Genomic DNA, 25,133 nt, shown 5'->3' with positions numbered 1-25,133 from the left:
AAAATTAGATTCAGCTGTGAAATTATAGGCAAGGCACATGTATTTTCATATAGCACTGTTTGTGTACAAAGACAATTCAAAGTCCTTTACCTAAAACATTAAAAAAACTTTTAAAAGAAAAATTATTGCAGTTTTTATGTTTTTTTCTTGCTTTTTTTGTGTTTTATAAAATGTTTTTTTTCTAGTTTTAGTCAAGTTTCCAGACTTCCTGACTGTGTTCTTTTCCTGCTTAGTTAGAAATCCCTTCAGCTCCTTCTGTTTTGTTGATTTTTCCCTCTGTGTATATCTATCTAGGGTTTCAGATGTTCTGTTTGGTACATTTTTCCAAACTGTGTAGATCTTGCTGCTGCTCTTCAGTATTTATGATCCTCAACCACAAACTACCATTACTGATTTTTAGATTACTGCTTGATGGTAGCAGAGTCTCACACCCACTATTATTGATCTTAAAACATTTTGCTCTGTATCAGAGCGACAGAAATCACACTTAAATACACAAAGTTCACATCAGGTATTGGAATTTCTCCAAGGTGACCTGCAAAAAGCATCCATTCTTCATTTTTTTATTCTGCAGTGTGTGCAGAAGAGGCTTGTTTAAAAGTCTGCCGCATTCTCCGATTCCACACGTGAACATTTTGATTTTTGTTGTCCCAGTACACAGTGATGCCTGCGCCTGTCTAAAATGCAGACAGCCCCCCCAGCGCAGCAGTGCTCCAGCACAAACACACCAGGGTTCAGCTGGTTCATCCACGCTTGCATCACTGCTGCACACAGTCGGCTTGTCTAGGAAAAGCAGGTCACACTTATTCTTTTCTATTTGCTATTTTTAAACGACTCCCTACACAGATGTGGGGTTGCAAATCGGAAAAGTTTCCACTGCAAGAGAGGTGAATTACAGAAGGGATATCATAAATAAAACTCGTGTGAGCTTCTGTGACTGTCTGACTCCCTCGTCCCTCCATGTCCATTGCATGTTTAGGCGCCCAAACGCTTCCATCGCGAGGTGACGGATCGAGTAAGTCAGCTCAGCAGGCTGCACACCCGACAGGAAGGACCCACAGAGACAGCAGGGAGGGCCTCTGCAAGTCAAGTCTGGATATACTGTCGACATAGAGGGTGGAAAAACAATAAATACCCATGAATTTTAAAGCAGTTGTAGTTCCACAAGTTTGTTTTTTATGAACAAATGCACTCAATAATGAAGAATTACAAGACTAATGCTCAATAATTCAGCTGCCAGTTTCATAGAAACAGCAGTGTTGCACAATTCTTTCATTTCTTCAATATTTCATTTGAATTATGCATCTTTATTTTTTGTCCCCTTTTAAGTTAATTATCTTGTTTCATATTATGATGCTTTTTTGACATGTCATTTAAGTGACTTCATAGTGATCTCATGTATTTCTATTTTTAAGTTTCATTTAAAGAATACATTTAAAATCATGCAAACATCAACAAATGATAGGATGAAAAAAGTATTCTTTATGATTATTATTAAGATCATTTTTTTTCAACACTACTTCACAGTTTAACACAGTTTAGCATTAAGCTTATTTTTAACATTTATGCAAACTGATTTCAGTTTCTTCTGTTTGTAATCAGGAATGAATTAAATTATAAAGTTTATAAAGAAACAAAAGCTAAATCAATTGTATTTATATTTTTTCATGAATGCTATAGTTACAAATGTGTTTTCAAATGTGCAGTTTTGAGTGCAGAAAGACTTTTTATCATTAATAGAACTTTAAAAAGACAAAACCTTCTTTTTTTTACGGCGCCCCTCTGCAGAAACGACTGACCTTTTTAATAAAACCCTTTAGTTCATTCTGCCTTATAACTAAAATGAAATATAAAAAGGTCAACCAGGCTGTAAAAATGAATCAAATGAATGTTGCAATAGCTTAAAATCAACAGTTAAATGAGTTGAGCTGTGCAGAAAACAAACCACACACAGCTGGCTGTTCTGCAGAATTGCAGTTTAGGCCTTCCGGAAAGCGAGTGGGCAGAAGCTGAACTTATTTAAGGCCCCCCCCCCATTTTTCATGCACTTTACAATACACTCTTTACAATTATTGCTACATGAACTCTCGCCACAAATAAAGCAACAATAAAATAATATTTTAGTTTTGTTATTACCACTTAAATTTTTTAGAAATGTGATTATTTCACTGTTTGTTTTCCAGATCATCACGTTTTGGTTGGATTTTTATGTTGTTTATGGTGTTTAATGTTTTTGTCTCCATTGTCACACTCTGCTCTTGCTGTTTTAGGGGAGGGGTGTATCACAGAATGTGATGTTCTGCAGCTAGGATGAGATCGGCTTTTATGAATTATTAAATTCCTTGCATGATCAGTAATGGGCTGCACACGTCCGTGCAGACTGATGCTTGGGCAAGAAAAATCTGGCTAGCCTGTCCATCACCCACTCTAACCTATAGTCCCCCCCAGTCCATCTACGCCATGCTTTGTGAGAGTCCACTGGTGGTACCTTGTTTTATTTTTAATGGCTTGCTTCTTTTGCTGCAGGGTAATGAATGTTTGATGCAACCACCCCATGGCCTTGGAGGCTCTGAGATATTCACATGCAGCAGCTTGCTAAGTCAATACCGCCTCAGAGGTGACCCCCATCTGTGCTCAGGGACATCAATAGGTCTTGGCAGACGCAAAAAAGGAAAGAAAACAAAGGTTTGTGTGGGTCTCACTTAAAAATCAGCTGGTAGTTTCATTTATAGTAGATTTTACCTTTCATCTATTACAGAAACTGGTCATAGAATCCAGCAAAGAGTGGAGGAATAGCTGTAGAAGCAGTCTGATCCTGATCCGATCAGGAATCCACAGGCATCAGATCTGCACATCCCCCGCCATAATACAACACAATAAAAAAATGAGCTGCCAATGTTATTAGAGGGAAAACCTTCATCACCGTGTACCACAGCCTTGTATGTCATTGTCTTGATGATCAGCTGTCCTGTTTTCAAAAACAAACTATAAACTGTTAGATTCTCCCGCTGGAAAAACCTGGACATATTTTATGTCTTTTATGTCTCTTTCAAAATAAAACCTGCCAGTTGCAATTAGCATCAGGACCCACCGACACACACTTCCTTTTTGGGAATGGAAGGAAAAACACAACAAAAAAAAAAAGAGTCCTGTGATCTGAGGTCCTTTCATTTGAGGCTGACTGTCTTTAACCCCGGCGGTTCTGATCACACGATTCTGCAGAACAAGCACTTGTTTCTGTTCCATTTTTTCAGAATAAAAGGTAATTCTTTCACATTTCCATCAGAGCAAATATCAACATGAAATGAGCTTTTGGCACATGTCTGCATCTTGCACACATGATTTGGTCCTGTCTCAACCTTCATAATTACTGGAGAAATATCTTTCAGGTCCTATCCCACATCTATGGAAAAGATTTCACACCTAATTTCCGGGGTTGGTATTTTTGGAATCATGACACCTCAACATAAAACAAATCAATCCCAGGGAAGTGCCATTGCATTCGCCACTCTTCTCGCACATAGACGGATTTTATTCCATTGGAAATCTGACGAAGCTCGTTCGGTCTCCCAATGGTTAAAATAGTTACCGTAATTTCCTTCCTGCCTTTGAAAAAGCTCACATACAAGGTAAAATCAACACAACAAAAATTTTCAGTGACATGGATCCCTCTTATCGAATATGTGATAATATGTACCTTTGATGTTTGATGACTTGGATGTGAGGAATAGAGACTGTTATCAATCATGCTTTCTTTTTAGTGTTCCTTCATCTGTTTAAGAGCCTCGTGGGTTAGGAGGGAGGGTACTTTCTTCTCTTTTCTGTTTCACTTTTTAGTTTTATCTTACCTTTTATTTATTTATTTATGTATAATTGCATATTTTTGGTCTATAAATATCAATTCAACGATACTGTAATTGAATACTGTGGATGAAAAAGCTGACAATAATAGGAATGAGCTTTTGCCAACGAACCAATGCAATTTCTGACTAATTCACAACAAACCCACAAAAATCTAGGAATTAGGTTTCTGCACAACTGCTTTGAAATCTGTCAACATTATCAGTTCAGTACAAAGGGAATTATCTTTTTTTGCTGTAAAGGGCAGCAAAAGGGCATCTTCATGAGAACACTTGGCATTATATATTTTAATTAAACACTTTATAATTTTTCAAAATAGATATTAGAGGAACAATATATTCCACATTCCACAGCCCACAAAACTTTGGAAACATCCCACAATGCAGCTCATCAGCAGAATTGACTGAAAAAGGGGCTTTTGTTTTCCTAATGAGCCTAGCTTTACCAGTAAAATGACGATGACATTTTAAGATTAATTTATGTTTATTCAGGGACTTCAGCATTTAAAGCCTTTATTTTAGCATTTTTCAACTTTGTTGAGACAATTTCAATGCTGAAAGAGTCAACTGAGCATTTACAAATAAACGTATTTTTTTTAGCTACTTAATGATTTTTCTCTACATTGTTCTACAATTTTATTTAGGATTTTATTAGCAATGTTTACAGTTATTTGGTTCAATTGTAGCAGGGTTTTTATTTACTGTTGTAGTAAAGATTTGTTTTTTGTTTTTTGCTGTTTAGCACTAATAATGTGTGGCTCAATTACCCCTTTGCACCTACTTCTCAGTTATTTGAATATTTTTAGCAAAAGAAGAACAATAATCAGCTCCAAAGCTCTTTTCCTTTTTTTTTTGCAGGAAATGTCATTAATTGAATTAAAAAAGACAAATTTTAGTCATTTCAAATTAATCTTTTGGGAAAATCCTTGTGGTTTCTTTTTGTCCAGAAAGTCAAAAGTGCATGAAAACATGCATAAGAAACAACGATTTCTGAAAAGGAGCAGTTAGCAAATATTCTGCTTTATTTGACTTTAAATTAATGAGTGAAATAAAGTGATGGATGTGCAGAGATTACAGTCCAAAGCGGCACATATCTGACTTCCGGATGCACCCTCTCTATTGCGGATGACATCAGCTGAGGAGTGAGTGTGCGAAATCGCTCCCGGCGCGCGTTCCTGTGCCCGGCCACGGACGGAGCGTGACACAATGTCTGCCGGTATAAAACAGCCAGGGCCACTCCTTTAAGGGCTCCACTCGAGTGTCTGGGGACCACTCCAGCAGTCTGTGGCGAATAAGATCAGAGGGAAGAGGACGAGGAGGAGGAGGCAGACTGCTGCTTGGATAAACCGCACAGACAGACAGGAGAAGCAGCGCAGAGGATGGCTACACTTGTAGAATCCGCAGAAATGGAGGTTCTGGGCAGCAGCATCGGAGCAGCATCCTCCAGTCCGTCCCATCACTTCAACGACGGCAAATTCTACCTGCTGGTGGTGATCGGGGAGATCACCAGCGACGATCAGCTCAAGTGTGCCATTGCAGACATTGAAAAAGGTAAGATGGAGATGTGCGAGACTGTGGGTGTGGGCCACTGACACCTCAAGTCCCCAAGAACTCTTTCAGGAGAGATATAGTGCCTGAAAGTTTGAATTTGTTTTGTCATTAAGAGGAATGTTACGGTGGAAATGATGCCAGGCCAATTACGCATGCGTTTTAGAGCTTCAAAATCACACTAAACCTTTTTTTATTTGACAGATTAAAAAAATATTATTTATTTTATTTATTGATGCAGCTCAGACTGCGGGGGTAGATCCTAACCGTTTCCCAGAAGGCATCCTTGCTGTAAACGCGTCTTCTGCAGCATCACCTCCAAAAATGCATTTCTAGAAGTCGGTCTAAGCAGCACTTTTTCCATCTTGGAGCTTCTACTGAGGCCTTTTGTTCGTCAGGAGGCGGACACATCGAGATGGGGGGGGGCTGTCTGCTCTCTTCTGTGTTTTTTTCCCCCCAAAAAACGCGATTTTAGGCTCAAATTGTCACTTTTTTGTGATTAATAAAACAAAAGCAGGCGGGATTTTCCTGCTGCTGTGACAAGAAACCATCACGATCCTAATCCTGCATCCAGCTCTCTCATCCCACACCGGCTTGTGGGCGTGGCCCTGTCCGCACTGCGGTCCCTACGGAAAGCCACAAGGGTCCAGATTCAGTTGGAGGAGGGCGTTTCAGAGACTCTCCAGCTGCGGCTGATGCCAAAGAGCTCTGTTTGTTTGAGGGAGCCGTAAGAAGAGGAGAATGTGGCGCAGTAAACGAGGACGCTTTATCTGTAAATAAGAGCATGGTTAAAGAATAAACGAATTTTCTTTATATTTATGTTTTTGTCTACATGCATTATTTATTATTTCAGATTTTACACAATTATTTAAAAAAAATATCAAATGTTCTTGAAACTTTACTTTACAGATGCCCTTCTGTGTTTTTCTTATTCCAAATTACCTATTTTATGGATGAGATGTCATTTTTGTTTGTTTTGATCGATTCTTTTTTAGTTTGATGACTTGGCAAAGTTTATTTGGAGGTCATCATTAGGCCTTGACACTGAAAAAAATGGAGGATATGACACCATGACTCAGTACAGCAGAGACCCCGGGTTCATGTGGCCCACGGCAAAACATAAACAGCACTATGGATGTTTCCTAATATAGATTTCATGGCTTCTGCCAAATCAGTAACCAATCTAAACGTTTTCCAGTGAACAGGAAGTGGGGCAGATGTCTAGACGACTTTTTACACACTTTGGTGTCTTTTTTTTCCCCTTTCTTTTCCTGAAATGTCTTAAAATAGTTTGTGTTGTGCAGGAATCCGTTCCTGGGACACAAATCTGATCGACTGCAACCTGGACCAGGAGCTGAAGCTGTTTGTTTCCAGACACTCTGCTCGCTTTTCTGCAGATGTCAAAGGTAAACAAGAAGAAAAACATATTTGAGACAATTTTTTTCTGTGATGCACAGATGGTAAACAGATTGAAGAGGAAAAAAATCAGAAACCTTGACTCCCTGCTGTTTGAGGATCTGGCCGCTCAGCTGTGATCTGAAAAGCATTTTGCTGCCACGGTTTGATTCTGTTTGTCCCTTCAAATTGAATCGTTAGTCTCTAATCAATACCAAGCTGTTCTGCTTTCATGAAAGGGACTTTCTCCACTTCAATTCCCAGGGAACCTCAATGATCTTATTGATGTAAAAAAAATTAAAAATAAAACACCCTTTATCACCTAAACGGCAACAAATTAAATAGTCACTTTAATTAATTGTCACTTTAAATTGTCACAAAAAATATCCCCTTTTGACTTCAAATCTGTTTGAGGGTTTTAAAAAGTATATGGGCTTCTTAATTTTTATCATTATAAATTGTGCTACGGCTAAGAATCATCCATACACGCTTTTTCTGCAAAATACTTACCGGTATATAAAAATATCCCAGCTTTATTTGTTAAAATGTTCTTCATTGTTTACCAAATAAAGACTTTACTGTTTTCCTTCTTTGTTTTTTTTAAGACGTTCATAGAAAAACCTCATGGCAAAATATGGTTTTGCAAAAATGCTGATTGCTGGGTGTAAAATTGAAAACTTTAATGGTGTTTCTGAACTTCATCTGTTGAAATGTCCAATCTTTGCTTAGTTTACTCACCAAAAAGTTCTAATTTTTTTAGTCTTTGTGTATTGAAAAGTGCATTTACCTCCTCACAGTAAATTTTTTCTATAGATTTGCACAGAACTTTTGTTTCTTCTTTTGCCCCACAACAAAAGGAAACAAAAGAAATGCTGCTTTCAAACTGGGAAACATTTGTTCCTTTGGGTAGTTCACTGTATTTGGCAAATGCGAACACCTGCAACATTGATTTAAAAAAATGCAGAATCATTTTGATTTAAAATCATTTGGAAATATGTCATTGAGAAAGACACGTTTTCTTTCATTGTGTTGTTTTTTTTTTCTTAATCAGTGCACATGAACAGTTGTTAGTGTGTAATTTTTCCAGGGACAGTGGACAGAGACAGTTTTATCCTATCTCAACAGTGAAGTGTGAAGCCAAACCAGATGAAGGTGTAAATCATTTGAGTTTTTTAGCTCTATTTGTCCATTCAAATTGGGTTACTATCGGCAAACCAGAACAAGCTTTTCTGTTTTGGAGAAAATGGCTTCTTGTTATCAAATCTATTCTTCTATTTAAATCACAAAATCTATGCGAGTCTGTCAGCATAACATTGGATCACCAATATTAATACTTTCTATGATATTTAAGGATCTGGCAACATAGCTCTTGAAGTATTTTCAACTGAAACAGTGAAATGACATTTGCTAGGAAACCGTGGTGGTGTGTAGTTTAAAATCATTAAAAGAAAAACCTTCAAATGAGTTTGAATGCACACTGCTTCTCAGTGATGTACCCTGCCACATGGCAGTGAACCTAAATCTCTTCTTATTGCTGTCAGAATTCAGGCTTTATCCCCCTCTCCGTATTTGTAGCATGGCATTTTTAAAGCTGAATCCTTTACGAGGTGAAGGAGCAGTTCTTTTAAGAGGGAGCAGGTTCAGCAGACGGCACGGCCTTGAAGGTCAGAAGAGCTCCATCTCGGCTCCACGTCACATATGAACCTGTTATATCTGCCTGGCTGTTTGATAAATTGATCCTGTCAACAGAAGCTGCTCTAGACCAGATGACTACATTTATTTACAGCTTGACATGCATCAAGTAGCAGAAATTGCTGCACAAAACTGCATTACAACAAACACAATGATTTATTCAAAGCAACTGTCAATGAAGCTCCGGTCTCCCGTTGCCTTTTATCCCACTTTTGTTTTCACCTCTTTCCCATCCTCCATTTCTCGCTCTCCATCCTCCTCCAGTGAGCTGCTGCCTGGATGCACAGTTGTTCTGGGAGTAATAAGCAGTTTGGATCCTCGGGGGACCTGAAGATGAAGAGGGGTGGGGAAAAAGGGGGTTTGATTGTTAAGAAAAAAAGCGAAGAGAAGATGGATAATGGAAGCAAGGGAGGGAGGGAAAAGCAAAAGCTGAAAGATCACAAGAAAAAATGGCAATAGTGATAAATATTACAAGAAAGTCATGTATTGAGAGTTGGAGATACCAATGAGTAACATTCAAAGTAAATACCCAAAGAATATTTAAAAAATATATGATTTTAATTCTCAAACAGGTACTTTTACAATACATAAAATAGAACAATTTATGTATTTTAAGACATTGGCTTACGCTCATAGTGCTTTTACAGAGTAGGGAGCAGGGCAGCTGGTATGTCACACAAACAAATGAAGTTATCTATCTTTTTCGATGGATGACAGGAAATCTGCACACAAAAGCAGGAGAGCTGAGCTGGAAACCCTGTGTTTCACCTCAAAAAAATGGATTTGCTCATGAAAATTTTCATTTTGCTTTGTCCAATTCAGCTGAGAGTTGAAGCAGAAAATATATGAAACATTTTATGAACTCACACCAAGTTTTTATTGGATTGAGCAAAAATATTCTGGGTTCTTAAAGTGGAAATTCAGGCCTTTTTTTTGTAAAGAATAAAAAAAAGAAAAATAACAGAAAGTTGACAGTTTTGAGATTTTTTTAAAATTGACTGTGTATGAGATCTGGACTGAGTGACTCCTCCCCCCCTTGCTTTCCAAACAGGAAGTACTCACTGGCTCCAAACAGTCAAAATTCCATTTGTACAAAATGTAATAATTACCCCCTGGCTTGTTCTTTTCCTTTTATTGTATTGCACTGTTTTGTATTGGATCATTATGATCAATAACAAAAGAGTTATTGATCACTATAGATCTGCTGTGTGTGTGAATGGGTGAATGGACTTGTGACTGTAAAGCGCTTTGGGCCTTCGAGGAGGGTAAAAAGCGCTATACAAGCATATGCCATTTACCATTTTCCAATAAAGTTTGTAAAAAAAAAGTCAAAATCCCATAGACTTCTATTGAGAAATAATCAGCTCTTACTCAGTCATTGTATTTGTGAGAATAACCATTCCTGCTCTGATATCTTTTTTTTAACATGTTCTTGCTAATCCTTTTTTTTCATTCTTATTCCAATTATTAAAGTTATAAACTGACCTGTCAGAAGCCTCAATGAAAGTATCTGATCTTGTGTCGAACGTTCGTGAGGTTTGACAGATTCTCTGGAGCTTCCCTTTAAGTGGAAGGGTTGTTTGGCTCGGTCCATGGCAGGAAGGCAGTGCCTGTCCTGCACTTTCAATTTAGCCAGAAGGAGAATGCTTGACGGTGCATGCTGCATTACCCCGCTTCCTGCTGAGACAGGACTGCCCTGAATGTTCAGGAGCCCTCTATTGATCCGTGTTATTGACAGCACCACTGCACAATGCACCATTTTTGATGACTTAGCTTAGACAAACAATGAGGCTGGTGTCCTTTCTGCTGCGTTTACTTCTATAATACATGTAGGACCTATATGGGCCAAAGAAGAGTTTTTTTCTTCCCTTTGCTTCATCGGACATTATAATTGCTTCTGGATAGATTTATTTATGGATGAAAATTTTCTGGATTGTTTTCAGGCGGTCTTTGGTCATCAATTTTGACCTATTAAGAAAGAGCTGAATACCTGCCTATCACTTCCATCCGCTGGGATTTTATCACAAAGGTTTAAGGCTAAAACTATTTTCATGCATTAAACTTACAGGAAATACATATAAATAAATAAAAATGTAGTAAATAATTAGGTTTAGGTTTCAAAATACTTGTAATTCAATTGAAAGAATGAAAAAACAAGTCAAATGTGGTGCTGTTGTATTTTTTTAAGTTTTTGTCTTACCTCAGAATGTCAAATTTAATCTTTATGTATAGCAAATATTTGACTACAACTTTACATAAAGTAAAATACAAATAGCCTTTTTTTAAACTTCTTTTAAAGTGCTATTATATGCACTGATGCTAAATAAACTGCATAATTGAGAAAGTGAACCAATCCCTCCTAATGGACTGTAAAATCTTCAAAGTAACCATTTTTTGTGAATTTAAACTTAAAAACTGCGCCGAGCTGTAATAAAAATGTAAAAAAAAAGCTTTTGTTTTTCAGACAGCACAGAAACCACAGCAGTGACTGCAGGAGATTTTACTATGCAGTGACAAACCTCTAAAGGGAATAGGTGGAGTCAAGGGTTGGCTGTTCCTCTCTGAAATGCATGATGCAATATGCATGGAAGAATTTGCTGAGCAGTCACAGGGCTGCTGCAGTGTCACGTCTCCAGAGATCAGACACTTTCTTTGTGCTTCTGAAATTCAAAATGAGATCCTCAAATAATGCCCAATTTGTTGCGCTTGAGTTTTTTTCACATAACACATGACTTTTCTTTGTCTTAGTTCCTTTAATGAAAACATCGCTGCATTGAGGCGAGACAAAGGTTTGATACAGGGGGTACTGGTGAGCGTCCACACCCAGTACATGTAAAGCAGATCCTGGTTCTTGACATACAATCACTCACTGTCTGTCAGACAGATCTGCTTTATGGAAATGTTCTGTGGAAATGAGTCGCAGACTAAATGATTTCTTTTGCTTTTGAAATGAAATTACTGCAGTGATGTCTTTTTCATGAGATCATTATATTGGTTGTCAACTGGTCTGAGCTTTTGACATTCCAATTGTGTTGCTTTGTCAATTTGACTGACAATAATTTATGCAAAAAGTGAAAAACTGCTCAGTGGAGTAATAAAATCTTTCAGAAGGAAAAAATTTTCTTGGAGAATATCCTGTTGAAGTGTAGCAATAAATTAAGAAAATATCCAGATATGTTAAGTCTTAAGTTTTTATGTTTATCAGGTTTGAGAAACCCTGAAAAGGTTTTTTTTTTATTCATCATCTTTCAGTTTGATTTTATAAACCAGAAAATAATTTATGGATTATATTTTACATCTTTGTAGTCTAAAACTGAAATTGTCCAAAAAAAAACAATAATAATAATGATTTTTATATTTTAACTCCAGAAGAAAGTAATAGTAAAAATACTATAAAATATCAAATGTTACTGTACTTATTATTAAAAAGTCTGAAATTCTTCTGCTTCTAAGATTTCATCCATGCTTAAGACATTACTTTGCAGAGATGTCTTAAATGAACACTTACTTCATCACTTTGTTTGCAGCTTTCAAAACACATTTTTAATGAACTAGCAGTTAAAAGTTTGGAGAACTTTTTTTTCTCTACCAAAATGCATAATGTGAGTACTCTGATTTATACTTTTACAATGAAAATATGTATAAAAAGTTTTGAAGAAAATAAAACACAGCAGCACCTGCTTATCAAATATGAACCAAAATGATAGCTAAAGGGATCAGTGTGTTGTCTGGAATGAGGAATGGAGATAAGGAGAGTTGGTGGCAGAGTAAAGAGGTTTAGGAGAATGTTCAGGGGAAATGGTTAGCTAAGAGAAAGTGGGACACTGATGCAGGAAGGAATGGGAAGATGGACCACAAGGTAAAGGTGGAGGTGCAGGTGAAAGTCAAACAAAGGGGGAGTGAGGTCTTCTATGACAGGTTGGACGCAAAAAGGGAGAGGTGGATCTTTACAGGTGAAGCAGAGAAACAGAGATGGAAGGATATGCAGCAGGTTAGAGCGATCAAGAACTGGGAGGAAAATGTGTTAACAGGTTCCACACATGTAATAAATATGTGGAAGGAGAACTTTGGAGAACCACAGAGAGCACAAAGTACAAGAGGAGGCTGTTATAGAGCAGGTGGTAGCAAAGATGAGTAATAATGAAGTGATGAAGACACTGAAGGGATGACAACAGTTAAACCTGACAGAATACCTGTGGAGGTATAGAACTGTTTAGGACTTTTCTGACTGGGCTGTGTAACCAAATCTTGAAGAGTGAAAGGACGTCTGAGGAATAGAGAAGAAGTGTTTCAAAAAGAAGAGAGACGTGTGAGGAAACTATTGAGGAAAAAAGCTGATGAGTCACACAATGAAGTCATGGGAAAGTCTAGTAGAACTAAGGCTGAGTCAAAAGTGAGCATTTGTGAGCAACAGCATGGCATTATGCCAATGAAGAGAGACAGAGAAATAATATTTGTGGTGAGGATGCTGCTGGAACAGAACAGAGAAGGTCAGTAGGAGCAGCGTTGTGTCTTTGTAGAGCTGGAGAAACCCTATGACATAATAGATTTAAATCAAATTGTAGCTGATGATGGTTTCATGCCAAATGAGGAACAAGAGAGAGGAGCTGTTCGTATGAGGAGGTCTGGAGTGGTAAAAGATCTATGTTAGATGTTCAGAACTGGAAGACAGTGGTGAGATGTGCTGTAGGTGTGACAGAGGAGTTCAGCTTTGTTATGTTGTTGTTAGTTTTTTTCACATTTCTTCTGTCCTAAGGCAGATGTTCCAGTGTTTCTATGTGTCTGATTTTTTTCTGTTTTCTCTGACCAACAGACAGAATTTAGCTCAAACAAATTCATTTACAGCAGTTGCAATAAATGTCCTTTCTTCCTTTTTTTGTGTCGCGTCATCAACAATTCCTGCTTATGAACTTGTGCTTTATAAAATAAACTAAATTAAATCAAGTAATTTTAATTAAATCAGCATTATAATAGCAGGGAACCTAAGAAGGTGCTTTTTTTCTCATGCTGTTTGTTTTGTGTCCAGGACAGAGAATTCTTCACCATAAAAGTCCTGTCCTGGAGACCGTGGTCCTGATAAACCCCTCAGATGAAGCCGTCAGCACCGAGGTAAATTAAACTTTTTCTGAGAATGATTTTGTTCTAGTAATACTTAGTTTTCAGCATGAAGGCAATACTATTTTAGTTTCCTACTACATCTACCTTGAGTATAAAATTAAAAAAGGAAATATACAAATAAAATACGTAAAAGCATCAGTTAAAGAAAAAAACAGCAACTTCTGCTTTTGTGTTGTGTTTTTTTAACTGTTTTACACAGAATGGAAAATAACTGGAGGAACTTAGGAACAAAAATGACTTTCCTTCAGTGTGCTGCTCCTTTTTGAGCATTGCCTCCTCCCCCAGCCATGTTTGCAGTTAAACTGTGCATTAATAATATCCTGAAGCACTGCAGAAATGACTGGGCCAGTCGCCTGGAACAGCTGAGGCTGCTGGAGTGGAATAAAACACCAGCAAAGATGGAGACAGGCAGAGATTCAGGCTTATGAGAGAAAACCAACTGAAGAGTGAACAGCAAGAGGGGCAGGTCGGCCGATTAGCTAATGGATATCATTAGAGTGACATGAAAATGGGGCTTATTCAGATGCATAAAATCAATACACAAAATGATGCCGCAGCACACCACTTAGTTCAACGTAATTTCTAATATTGCTCTTGTGTTTTAACAATTTTCCTTTGTATAAAGCAGAGGAAAACTTTACTTTTTTTTCTTCATTAGGTTCGCTTGATGATTTCAGACGTGGCCAGACACAAACTGCTGGTTCTCTCGGGGCAATGCTCTGAAAACACCGGAGAGCTGATTCTTCAGTCTGGATCTTTCTCTTTCTTCAGTTTCATTGACATATTCACAGATCAAGAGGTGGGCAAAATTTTTGAAGAATTTCTAACGATAACACAAAAAACTAGAGCTGCACGATGTGAGGAAAACTCACAATTTGCGATATTGGTGATCAATATTGTGATGACGGTGTAACTTGCGATACATGAACAAACAGCCAATCAACTAAAAACCTCAACTCCATTTTACTGCAACACTTTCAATGAGAGTCAACATACCTTAAATTATTCTCCAAATTGTCCCTCGTCTACATAGGAGGCAAACATCTAACATTAAAAGGCTACATCTGATTGATCAACAACTTGAAGGGGTCCATCCGATTGGTCAAATGCAAAAATGTATTTATTTGATTTGTTAAATGCTTCAAGGTGCCATAAGACTTTTTTAGCACATTTAAGGTAACCATTTTTTGGAATTATTCACTGTTTTTTGCAATACGTATTGCACAGCTTGATATCGTGATAACGATAAATTTGCAATTTATTGTCCAGGCCTAAAGTTGGCCAACTGACATTTGCTAAATTGACTGAAAGAACAACTTCAAGGAATTAAATGACTAAATGTTAACACATTAACAAATCAATAAGGACACTTACATTACTCACCTTTTTTTGAAGGCTGCCTTTAGCTTCAGTTTGAAAATCGCTTAACTCTAATCACTTTTGTTCTGGTTGGACTTCCCATTTTTCCATTGCAAGTCAATAGAGACCAAATTTACCATGTCTAAAATCAAATTCCAAGATCCAGTATTCTATGCTAAACCAGTAGTGCCCAACCCCCCAGGTGGTACCGTGCCGCAGAGGAAAATAAAAACACAAGGTACAGATTTTCAGTTTTATTCATAATCTGATTCTGAAGGATTAAGAATAAAACTGGGAAAAAAAATCTATGTTGCATTTTAATGGTTCCTACACAAAATCTAGTGTGCAAATAAAGTTTAAACTAGCTGCAGATGTTTTAAACAGTATGGAAGTAAACTTTACCCTCAAAGTTAAGTGAAACTGGATGCTTAAAAAAAAGTCAGACTCCCACTTTAGCCTCATACAGGCCAATCCATGAAAATAATCTTATATCAAAATCAAATCGGTCCATCGTCTGAAAAAGGTTTTGGACCACTGATCTAAACCATTGTTTACTAAATGCTTACAGTAAAATTTAAGGAATAATTCTTTAGACAGCTTTTGATTAAAAATGTTTAAATCTTTTGCAGATTGGTGAACTGCTCAGTACCATTCACCCAGCAAATAAAGCCAACCTTACACTCTCTTGCCCTGAGCAAGGCGACTGGAAAGATTCCAGTTTGGATAAACACAACCTGCAAGACTTCATTAACATGAAAATAAACTCCACTCTCATCCTCCCTGAAATGGAAGGTCTCTCAGAGTTTACGGAGTATTTGTCTGAATCAGTGGAGATCCCGTCTCCGTTTGATCTCCTGGAACCACCAACCTCAGGCGGTTTCCTAAAGCTCTCCAAACCTTGCTGCTACATTTTCCCTGGTGGTCGGGGTGACTCAGCTCTTTTTGCTGTAAATGGCTTCAACATGCTCATCAATGGTGGCTCAGACAGGAAGTCTTGTTTCTGGAAGTTAGTGAGACATCTAGACAGAGTGGACTCCATCCTCTTGACTCATATTGGCAGTGACAATCTGCCAGGCATTAATAGCATGCTGCAGAGGAAGATCGCAGAGCTTGAAGAGGAGCAGTCGCAGGGTTCGACCGCAAACAGTGACTGGGTGAAAAACATGATCTCTCCCGATCTTGGAGTTGTGTTTGTCAATTTTCCTGAAAACTTGGACAAGCCTGAACCTAACTACAGAGTTTGCAGGACTGTTGAGGAGGCAGCTTTAACCCAGCAGTTCCTCAGCAGGCTAAATTTGAGGATCGAGCCTTTGCAAAGACCTGTTGGAAACACCATAGAACCAGTCGTACTTTTTCAGAAAATGGGTGTTGGGAAACTTGATATGTATGTGCTAAACCCATCTAAGAACAGCAAGGAGATGCAGCACTTTATGAAGCACTGGACAGGAAAGGAGAAAGATGCTATTTCAATTCTACTTCCAAATGGAAAGGAATCGGAATTCCCTTTGTCTTACTTGACATCCATCTCTTCACTGATAGTGTGGCACCCTGCAAATCCCACAGACAAGGTTGTGAGAGTTCTTTTCCCTGGAAATGCCAACCAGGATCACATCTTTGATGGCTTGGAGAAGCTAAAGCACCTGGATTTTCTGAAGCAGCCAGTTGTCACTCAAAAATCAATGTCTTCAAGTGTCCAATCAGTTCCAACAGTGAAGCAAACAAAGATGAAACACAGAACAGACAGCAAAGAGAGTTTAAAATCTACCCCAAAGCCATCACCAATCAAAGCCATTAAAAAGGAGTCAAAGGAAGAAACGTCAGAAAAGACGAAGGTAGAAGCCGATCATGAGAAGTCACACAAAACTGAGAACAAAGAAAGAATTGCTCTGAAAAAGGAAAAGTCAAAGACAGTTGAGAAAGATTCAAAAGCAAAGGTGGATCAAACCACTTTGAACGATACTCTTGAAAAAAAGAAGATTGTTAAAAAGGAGACCAAATCTCTTATAGAAAAGAAAAAGGACGTTAAAAAGGAAGCAGCAAAAAAAGACGATGCCTTGAAACCAGAGGGTAAAAAGGATGAGAAGGTTAAAAAAGAGGAAGCAAAGAAAATGATAAAAAAAGACATCAGAAGAGATTCACCTTTGAAAGAGAAAAGGGAAGAAAGGAGAGAACAGAAGAAAGATGTAAAAAGACCATCTAAAGATGTGAAAAAGGTAGCCAGTGTGGGTGAAGACAAGAATCTGAAGCTAAAGAAAGATGCTGGGGTTCCGTTAAAGTTGAAAGAGAAAGGAAAGTCAAAGGTCACCAAGAAGGAGACAAAGGTGGATTCCAAACTGGCACCAAGCACTGCTGCTGCCAGAGAAGATCCAGAAGCAGAACGGTCTGTGATGTCCTCACCTGAAGACCTCACGAAAGACTTTGAGGAGCTCAAAGTAGAAGAGTTAGTTGAGAATGACGCAACTGTACAACAAAACGAAGAGACGCAAAATGAAACTGTGATTGAAGAAGAGGTATTACCAAATAAAGAGTCCCCTGAGCTGTTAGAGTCGGTTGATGAGGGTATCACCACAACAGAGGCAGAAGGAGACAGTGGAGAGACTCCAGAAGAACAAATACTAAAGGAAAAACCTAATATGAGTGTTTCAGAGAAATTTGAAGATGAAGGCACTGTACTAGAAGAAGCCTCTGAGGGAGGGGATTATGAAGAGAAAGGAGAGACAGAAGAAGTTTATGAGCCACAAATAAATCTTAGTCCCTCTACACATGATGGCCAACTGATACACACCAAAGTGGAACAAGGAGTGAGTGTTGAGGGCAATGATGATGTGAAAAATAGAAATGTTACAGATGACTTTGTAAGTCCAGGAGAAACCAGTAAGCAAATGCTGTTTGCATCCAATTCTCCTAAAATGTCCTCACCCATTTCTCCTGCTGCTTCCATCAAAGATGAGATGCCTCCTTTTGGCTTTGAGAGCTACACAGCTTCAGATGAAGAGAATGGGGACGAAGATCATACATCTGTCCACACTCGGACTGCTGTTGAAATCTCTAGTGTAAATTATGAATGCACAAGTGATAGGACAGGATTTCCATTTCAGGATGTTGGAAAATCTGCATCTGGAGAGTTTGAAAAAAACAAGCCGTCCCCACCTGGGGATTTACATGATGTCACAGAAGGCCAAGACTACAGTCATTTTGCCTCCAAAGTATCACCGCCGACATCACTGGAGGAAGATCAATTTCATAAAGAGTTTCCGCTAGGGGAAAAGGCTGAAGGATTTGCTGATCCTCAGCCATTATCACAGCAATATGTTTTTGACTCATCCAGACCAAATCTAATATCCTCAACATCACCTATTGTCCGTTCTCCATCTGTAGAATATAAGGGCACATTTGATTCCCCATTAAGAATTGATGCTCCAGTAGAAATATCCTCCACATTGGCAGGGAGCACCAAACCGGACTGTGCTTCCCCAGTAAGCCCTGACGACATGACACAGGGCATGGCCAATTCACCTCAGTCATCTGGTCACACACCTTACTATCAGTCCCCAGTAGATGAAAAAGTTGGAGCTGTACCACAAGATACTAATGATAAAATCCATGGCCCAATCATTGTGGAGGTCGCAAGTGATAAAGAGGACTCCTCTAACAGAGATACCCCTGAACCAAATGATGCAGAACAGCAACTATCTTCTCCATTAGAGAAGGTGGTTTCCTCCCCAAAGACCCCATCTGCTTCTGAGTGTACATCCCCAATAAAGAAGGAAATGTCATCCTTTGATACAGATCCTAAAAAACCCGGAGAACAAAACCATTCAACATCTACATTGATGGGCAAACATGAGTCTGACAGCAATCAACAATCATCTTTTAAAGAAGAGAGTAAAATGTCTATTTCTGAGGGTACCACATCAGACAAGTCTGGAACACCACTGGAAGAAGTAGTGGCAGAAGACACATTTTCACATCTAGCTTCAGCCTCTACAGCATCCCTTGCCACCAGCTCACTGCCAGAGCCAACTACTGGTTCACCCTCTCTTCATGCTGAAGTGGGGTCTCCTCACTCAACAGAGGTAGATGACTCTTTGTCTGTCTCAGTGGTTCAAACACCAACTACTTTCCAAGAGGCTGAAGGATCCCCAACCAAAGAAGACAGTCCAAGGCCCATGTCAATCTCCCCAGACAACTCACCTAAAGCAAAAAGCAGAACACAGGCACAAGATGCAAAGTCCCCAGAGCATTCTGCCATGTCATTGGAGTTTGGCCAGGAATCCCCTGACCACTCTTTAGCCCTTGACTTCAGTAAGCAATCTCCAGAGCATCAGTCGGTGGGTAACAGCTCACAAGCCACAGAGAATGGTCCTACTGAGATTGACTTCAGTCCATTAAATGTTGCAGATGTGAGAGCCTCTGGAGAGGCCAAGTCTGCAATGGACAACCCTTTGTTTTTTGAAGAAGCAGATTCAGTTCATGCTACTTCTGCAACCCCATCAGATGCATCCCAGTCCACACCATCTGTAACTACTCCATGTCATATAAAAGAGATGGCACATGCTGTGGTGGAAAAAAACGATAGATCCCCAGTTACCCCAAGGGCATCTTCCCTCACCCTTTCTCCCCACTCTAACCAAGCATCCCCAGTGCTAGGAACTGCCCCAATCAAAGTCGGAATTGTTTCCGTTTCACCATCTTTTGAAAGCGTAATTGTTTCTGACACACAGCAGAAATGTGACCGTTCACCCTCACCTCCAAAAGCCTCTTCACCAATCTCTTGTTTTACTCTTTCTGAAGGGGAGACGCTTTCCCAGTCAATGGAAGCTACAAAGTGCAAAAATTCTGCAACTGAAATAAAATCCCCTTTATCTCCTTTATCTTCCCAGCTACCAGTGTCCACTGACCTAAATAATCCTAGTTCTGCTAGTGGCTCAAAAGAGCTGGACTTCACAGAAAGAATCTCCTGTTCACAATCCAATACTGATGTAGACCTCTGCCTGGTCACTTCCTGTGAGTATCGTCACCCTAAGACCGAATTGTCACCGTCTTTCATCAACCCCAACCCTATAGAGTACTTCATCAATGAACAAAAACTTCTGGAAGAGGACAAGCTTCTGACCAAATCCGCAGATGGCCCCCCACCCCCTGGGGGTAAACTCACTGCTAAACAATGTGAAGAAACCCCGCCCACATCTATTAGTGAATCTGTTCCCTCCCAGACGGACTCAGATGTTCCCCCAGGAACAGAAGAATGCCCCTCCATCACAGCGGATGCAAACATTGACTCTGAAGACGACTCTGAGACCCTGCCTACCGATAAAACTCTAACTAACAGGCATGCTGACCCTCCTCCGGTGCCACTCAGGGACTCTGCCCCAACGCCTGGTCACCATGATGTCTGCATGGTGGACCCAGAGGTTCTGAAGGCTGAAGAAAACCTTCACAATGCCAATCCAGATAGTGCAGAGAAGAAGTTAAATAAGAAGAAGCTGTCAAAGAAATCCTCATCAGCCCCTGGGAAGAGTGGTGTGTCTAAAGTTAAGGATTCAAAGACGGATTCTCCAAAGAGGGTTGTGGAAGAAAGAAAAGATGCCAAAAATGCAACAAATACATCTGCATCAAAAGGTGTAAAAAGTGCCACATTAGGTGAGTAATCTTCTTTTTAGCCACCATGATTGTTTGCATGTCCACAAAAACCAGATAACTGGGATTGATCAGATATTAGCAAATTGTAGAAATTGGATCATCAGAAAATCCTGGTTTACATAGAAGTCAATTGTCTGATTTATTTTGAAGAGACACACACACAAGGATGTTACTTTCTAACTGGTGTTTTCCAGTTGTACTCTATGTGGCTCTGGGGTATTGCGACTTCTATTCCCTGCTTTTTTCTACACACATGCTGTTGTAAAATTATGATAATACTGGATAAACCAAAATGTATGTGTTAATAAAGACACTGGATCCCATCTACCAGGGCCCTTTCGCCTCACAGCAAGAAGGCTCTGGTAGCTGGGTCCTTTCTGTTTAGAGTTTGCATGTTTTCCCTGTGCATGTGTGGGTTTCCTCTGAGCATTACAGTTTCCTCCCACATTCCAAAGATGTGCTTTGTAGGTTGACTGGTGTCTGTAAATTCCCCCGTGGTGTGCATGTGAGTTTGTGTGTGTGGCCATGCAACAGACTGGCACCTGTTCAGGGTGTGTCCCAGCTTTGCCCATTAGTAGCTGGGTTAGCTCCAGCAGGTGGATGGATGGATGAATGGATGGATGGATAGATGGATGAAAACTAACAAAAATGTGTCAATTTTCAGGTGCTGGTAGTGGAAAGGGGTCATCTCTATCCAGCTGTCCTCCCATGTACATGGATTTGGTTTACATCCCCAATCACTGCAGTGCCAAAAATGTGGACGTTGAGTTCTTTAAACGTGTTCGGTCCTCTTACTATGTGGTCAGTGGCAGCGACCAGATGGGTCAGGAGCCTAGTCGGGCTGTCCTTGATGCCTTGCTGGAAGGAAAGGCACAGTGGGACAATAGCATGCAAGTAAGTATCAAAGATCCCAATATTAATAATAATGTGGAACTTGTTTTTAAGAATCTACTACAGCCACTCTGAGTGGGTTCAAGAGGGTTTCAAATCTCAGGTTAGACTATTATATTATTTGGTAAAAGAATAGCCAGTTCATGGCTATCTGTCTAAACCCCACTTGCAAGTTGCCACACCACATTGAGTCCATATGACCATTAACCCCATATGACCTTTAAAGACACACTCTGATCACTTTAGGGTTTTTTAAAAGCTTCCCCAGTGGTATTTTAATTATGATTAGACTGTTTTTAGCCAATATTTTAAAAAACAGTTTTTTTTCTAAGACATGGTTTCTGCAAAATGGCAGTTCAAAATGGCAGGAGAGCAACACCGCTCTTTCCCTCTCCCGTGCTGAGAGTGCTAGGTTTACACTTTCTCCCGTTGCTTACAGTCCCTTACAACCTCTACTAACATTATGCATGCGGCAAAAATGACGAGCAATATTGGAGCTATCCAGCCGTACAGTTTTAAGCAAGATGCCAGCTCAGCAGTGAAAACAAAGACGTTAATAAATCAAGTCATTCTGATGCAAGTGGGTGCATAAGAATGGAGGGAAGCAGGGAGTGTGTGGCCCTCCTTGTGTATTTTCTATGTAACAAACATAATCTTTTTCAAACAACATTTTTCTTGTCTCCTCCTGATTCAGAACGATTTGAATGATGAAATACTCAGAAATGCAAATGTGAGCTGAATTTTCTTTAAATGTGTCATCCATCATTAGGAAAATGGCACAAGAACAGGTTAAAAATACCCATCAGAGTGGGTGGTTGAACAAAAAGGTAATCTGTTAGTCGCTTTGAAAGAACTACTTTGAAAAGTAGAAACGGTTACCAGGGCAGATGAATCTTTTACTTTTGTTTAATCGCTTTTTTGTGCTGGTTCTTTGCCAGTTTAAAAATGATTTTATTTATTTTTCTTTTATAATTTCTTGTTTGAATGTGAATTTTTGTATTACAAGTACTTCATATAAGTTTATAAAAATGTATACATTTATAAAAGCTAGACTTAACCTTCAAATCATTCTAAAATCACAATGCAGAATTGGTCCTAAAGGCTTTTTTTTTTTGTCACGTGAGGTTTCAAAATTGCCTTTCTTTCTGCTTCCAGGTCACTCTAATTCCAACCCATGACACAGATGTGATGAGGGAGTGGTACCAGGACAGCCATGACAAGCAGCAGGAGCTGAACATTATGGTCCTAGCCAGCAGCAGCACGGTTGTCATGCAGGACGAGTCCTTCCCTGCTTGTAAAATAGAGATGTAGGCGTGTTCGGTGATCAATCAAGAGAAACCTTTTTCTGCAAATGAAAGCCCAAATTATGTAGCATGAAGCATTAAGCAGACACAAGCACTGAATGAGACAAAAAATCAAAAACAAATGTACAGTCAGAATCAAACTGGTATGGACACAATTAAATGCAAAGGAGTGCATCCCTTAATCTAAAATCGATTCTAATGGAACAATACGGGGGAAGACTAGAAATGAACCAGCATACTCATGATAGTCAAGATTAAGTAACTAATTTATTTCCCCTTGCAGCCACAGACGAACATTTTTAGTCAGCTTCCAGGAAGCAAATAATTCCCACATTTGCTCCATAGTAAAACAGCACAAGATGGTGTTTATTTAAACCAAAGCATAAAACAACACTCTTCCTGTTACTGCCTTAGGGAATCTTAATGAATGTAGAGGAGCTGAAGGAACAGCAGACAACTAATCCCCAACACCTTAGGTTCCCCCCCCCCAAAGGGTCTCATCATGACATGGATGAGCATTAACAGGATGTCCAACATTCGTCAGGAGTGTTGCTGCTATAGCTATGTCATATTTGAACGTTTTTATTTGTAAGACAACAAACATCTGTCTTTGTCCTTTTTAAGTTGCTGCTAATAAATTGTTAATCTTTTATAATCTTACACTTTAAATTATTATTATTCAGTCTTTTTTAAAAGCGATAAATGGGTGATCAAGCATTTAACTGCTGAAAAGCTAACAAAGCAGGATATTTGTGGAATGTCTTGCTTTTTTTAAGGGTTGTATTTATGAATAGCGTTGGGGTCAATGGGAGCGACTGGCGAACTTGCATGACTTATATTAGATTTAGAGTTTTTTAATTCTTTCTTGGAGTGTCTGCTCACACTTAGGAATTCTGGGAAAGAAGGGCACCAAATAGGCACATTTCAAACGGGCACTAGGGTTTTTGCAAGTTGTGCCATGACATTTGCAAGCGATACACAAAGAACAGTGATTATCAACAGGACTAGTGTGATGGCAAATGTAATTTTGGGTGCAGCAAATTGTGAGTGATCACACTGATGCTGAAAAACTTTGCAGAATGTGAGGAGATCTGCCTCTAAATCAGGTATGAGGGAGTCAGCACACAGATAAAAGTGCTTTTGGGAACATGTACAACAAAAAGGACACTTTACAACAAACGTGACTTAACCGCAGAGGCCGCACACCCACTTCAACAGGCCATTTCGGGAGAAAATTTCAACAAATATCAAATAATAATAACAAGTTTTGGTATTTTTGAATAACAAATCCAAATTTCTGGGCTTACATAAGGTGTTCACAACACCGTGCAGGAAAACTTTAGTCACCATGAACTTACTGTCAAACTGAACAGACATTTCTCTTAAACAGAACTTTCTCTTTCTCTGTTGTCTTTCTCCTTGTCCTCCCTATCTGCCTTTTTCTCCCCATCTTTCTCTTGGGAGACCTTTACTAATATTTGTCTGCTGCTGTCTGGTGTAGTTGTCTTGTGATCTCCACTCCACCTTTTCCCCAGACTCATGTGTAACCTAGAGCGACTAGTTGTGAGTGAAAATCCTACTTAGTGCTTTCTCCTGTCTGTGTGCAATACTTCCTCTCCTGTACCCATAAGGCAAATCTAATGTGAGAGGAACCACTACTATAACCACAACCACAATAAAACCTGGTGTGAAAAATAATGGCTTCTTTTGACTTTGTGTTTTTTGAGACCCTATATGTTCAAATATGTAATAATAAAGAAAATTCTTACCACATGGTGAGACTTTCTTTAAATAAGCCTACAAATCTGCCAATAGGATAAGATCAAGAATTGTAATTTCAACCCTTAGTGGTCCAGGGCCTTTTAGATCTTTTATTTTTTCTACTTTACAATTTGCTATATTACTTTATTGTTAAAAGCATTTTTTGTGCAGTGCTTGATATCCATCTTTTTAGTAAAACCCCAGCTTCTTTTTTTGCAAACACATTTCTACAGAACAATGACATTATGAACCTGAAACTGTCCAAAAAACTCAATTACAAGTGGTAAATGTTGTCATTTTTTACAGTGAAAATCACAAAAAATATAGATCAAACAGATTTTAGGTTTTAGAACAAAAGATTAAACATGTGGAGACTAAATAAAACTGTATAAATCCACAAACAAAGCAAAGACAAGGCCAAAGCAATGTGAAAAAATGTCTAAAAAAGCAGACGAAGCTTCATTGAACTATATACAAGGATTTATTCCAAAGGCAAATCACAACTAATTGTCATAGCTCTTGTTATTTTTGTTTTGAGCCAAAAAGCTAAACACATTTTGAA

The 25,133-nt window shown here is 38.9% G+C and overlaps 1 protein-coding gene and 1 long non-coding RNA gene across 2 annotated transcripts; one reads left to right on the top strand and one right to left on the bottom strand.

Moving 5' to 3' along the window:
* Positions 1–4,956: 4,956 nt before the first annotated feature.
* On the top strand, positions 4,957–24,508 carry map1b (microtubule-associated protein 1B). Its single transcript, XM_004074677.5, has 7 exons — positions 4,957–5,411; positions 6,713–6,814; positions 13,522–13,604; positions 14,272–14,412; positions 15,602–20,615; positions 21,280–21,509; positions 22,662–24,508. Exons 1-7 carry the CDS (start codon positions 5,240–5,242, stop codon positions 22,815–22,817), a joined length of 5,898 nt encoding a protein of 1,965 aa, XP_004074725.1. The 5' UTR covers positions 4,957–5,239; the 3' UTR covers positions 22,818–24,508.
* LOC110016042 (uncharacterized) lies at positions 6,048–6,790 on the bottom strand. The gene is made up of 3 exons (XR_002291300.3): positions 6,650–6,790; positions 6,351–6,452; positions 6,048–6,178 (listed from the first exon to the last, which is right to left on the bottom strand). It is a non-coding gene; the product is annotated as an uncharacterized LOC110016042 (long non-coding RNA).
* Positions 24,509–25,133: the final 625 nt, after the last annotated feature.

The sequence above is a fragment of the Oryzias latipes genome, chromosome 12 (genome assembly GCF_053564925.1).
Source record: "Oryzias latipes strain Hd-rR chromosome 12, Olatipes_Hd-rR_3.1".
Classification (NCBI taxonomy): Eukaryota; Metazoa; Chordata; class Actinopteri; order Beloniformes; family Adrianichthyidae; genus Oryzias; species Oryzias latipes.
This window is presented reverse-complemented; position numbering and strand designations above follow the sequence as displayed.

Bases quoted from the DNA above. Each gene is read 5' to 3' on its own strand.
- map1b (XM_004074677.5), top strand. From the start codon at position 5,240: ATGGCTACACTTGTAGAATCCGCAGAAATGGAGGTTCTGGGCAGCAGC. The intron at 14,413-15,601 runs GTGGGCAAAATT...AATCTTTTGCAG, and splicing joins ACATATTCACAGATCAAGAG to ATTGGTGAACTGCTCAGTAC. The intron at 20,616-21,279 runs GTGAGTAATCTT...GTCAATTTTCAG, and splicing joins TGTAAAAAGTGCCACATTAG to GTGCTGGTAGTGGAAAGGGG.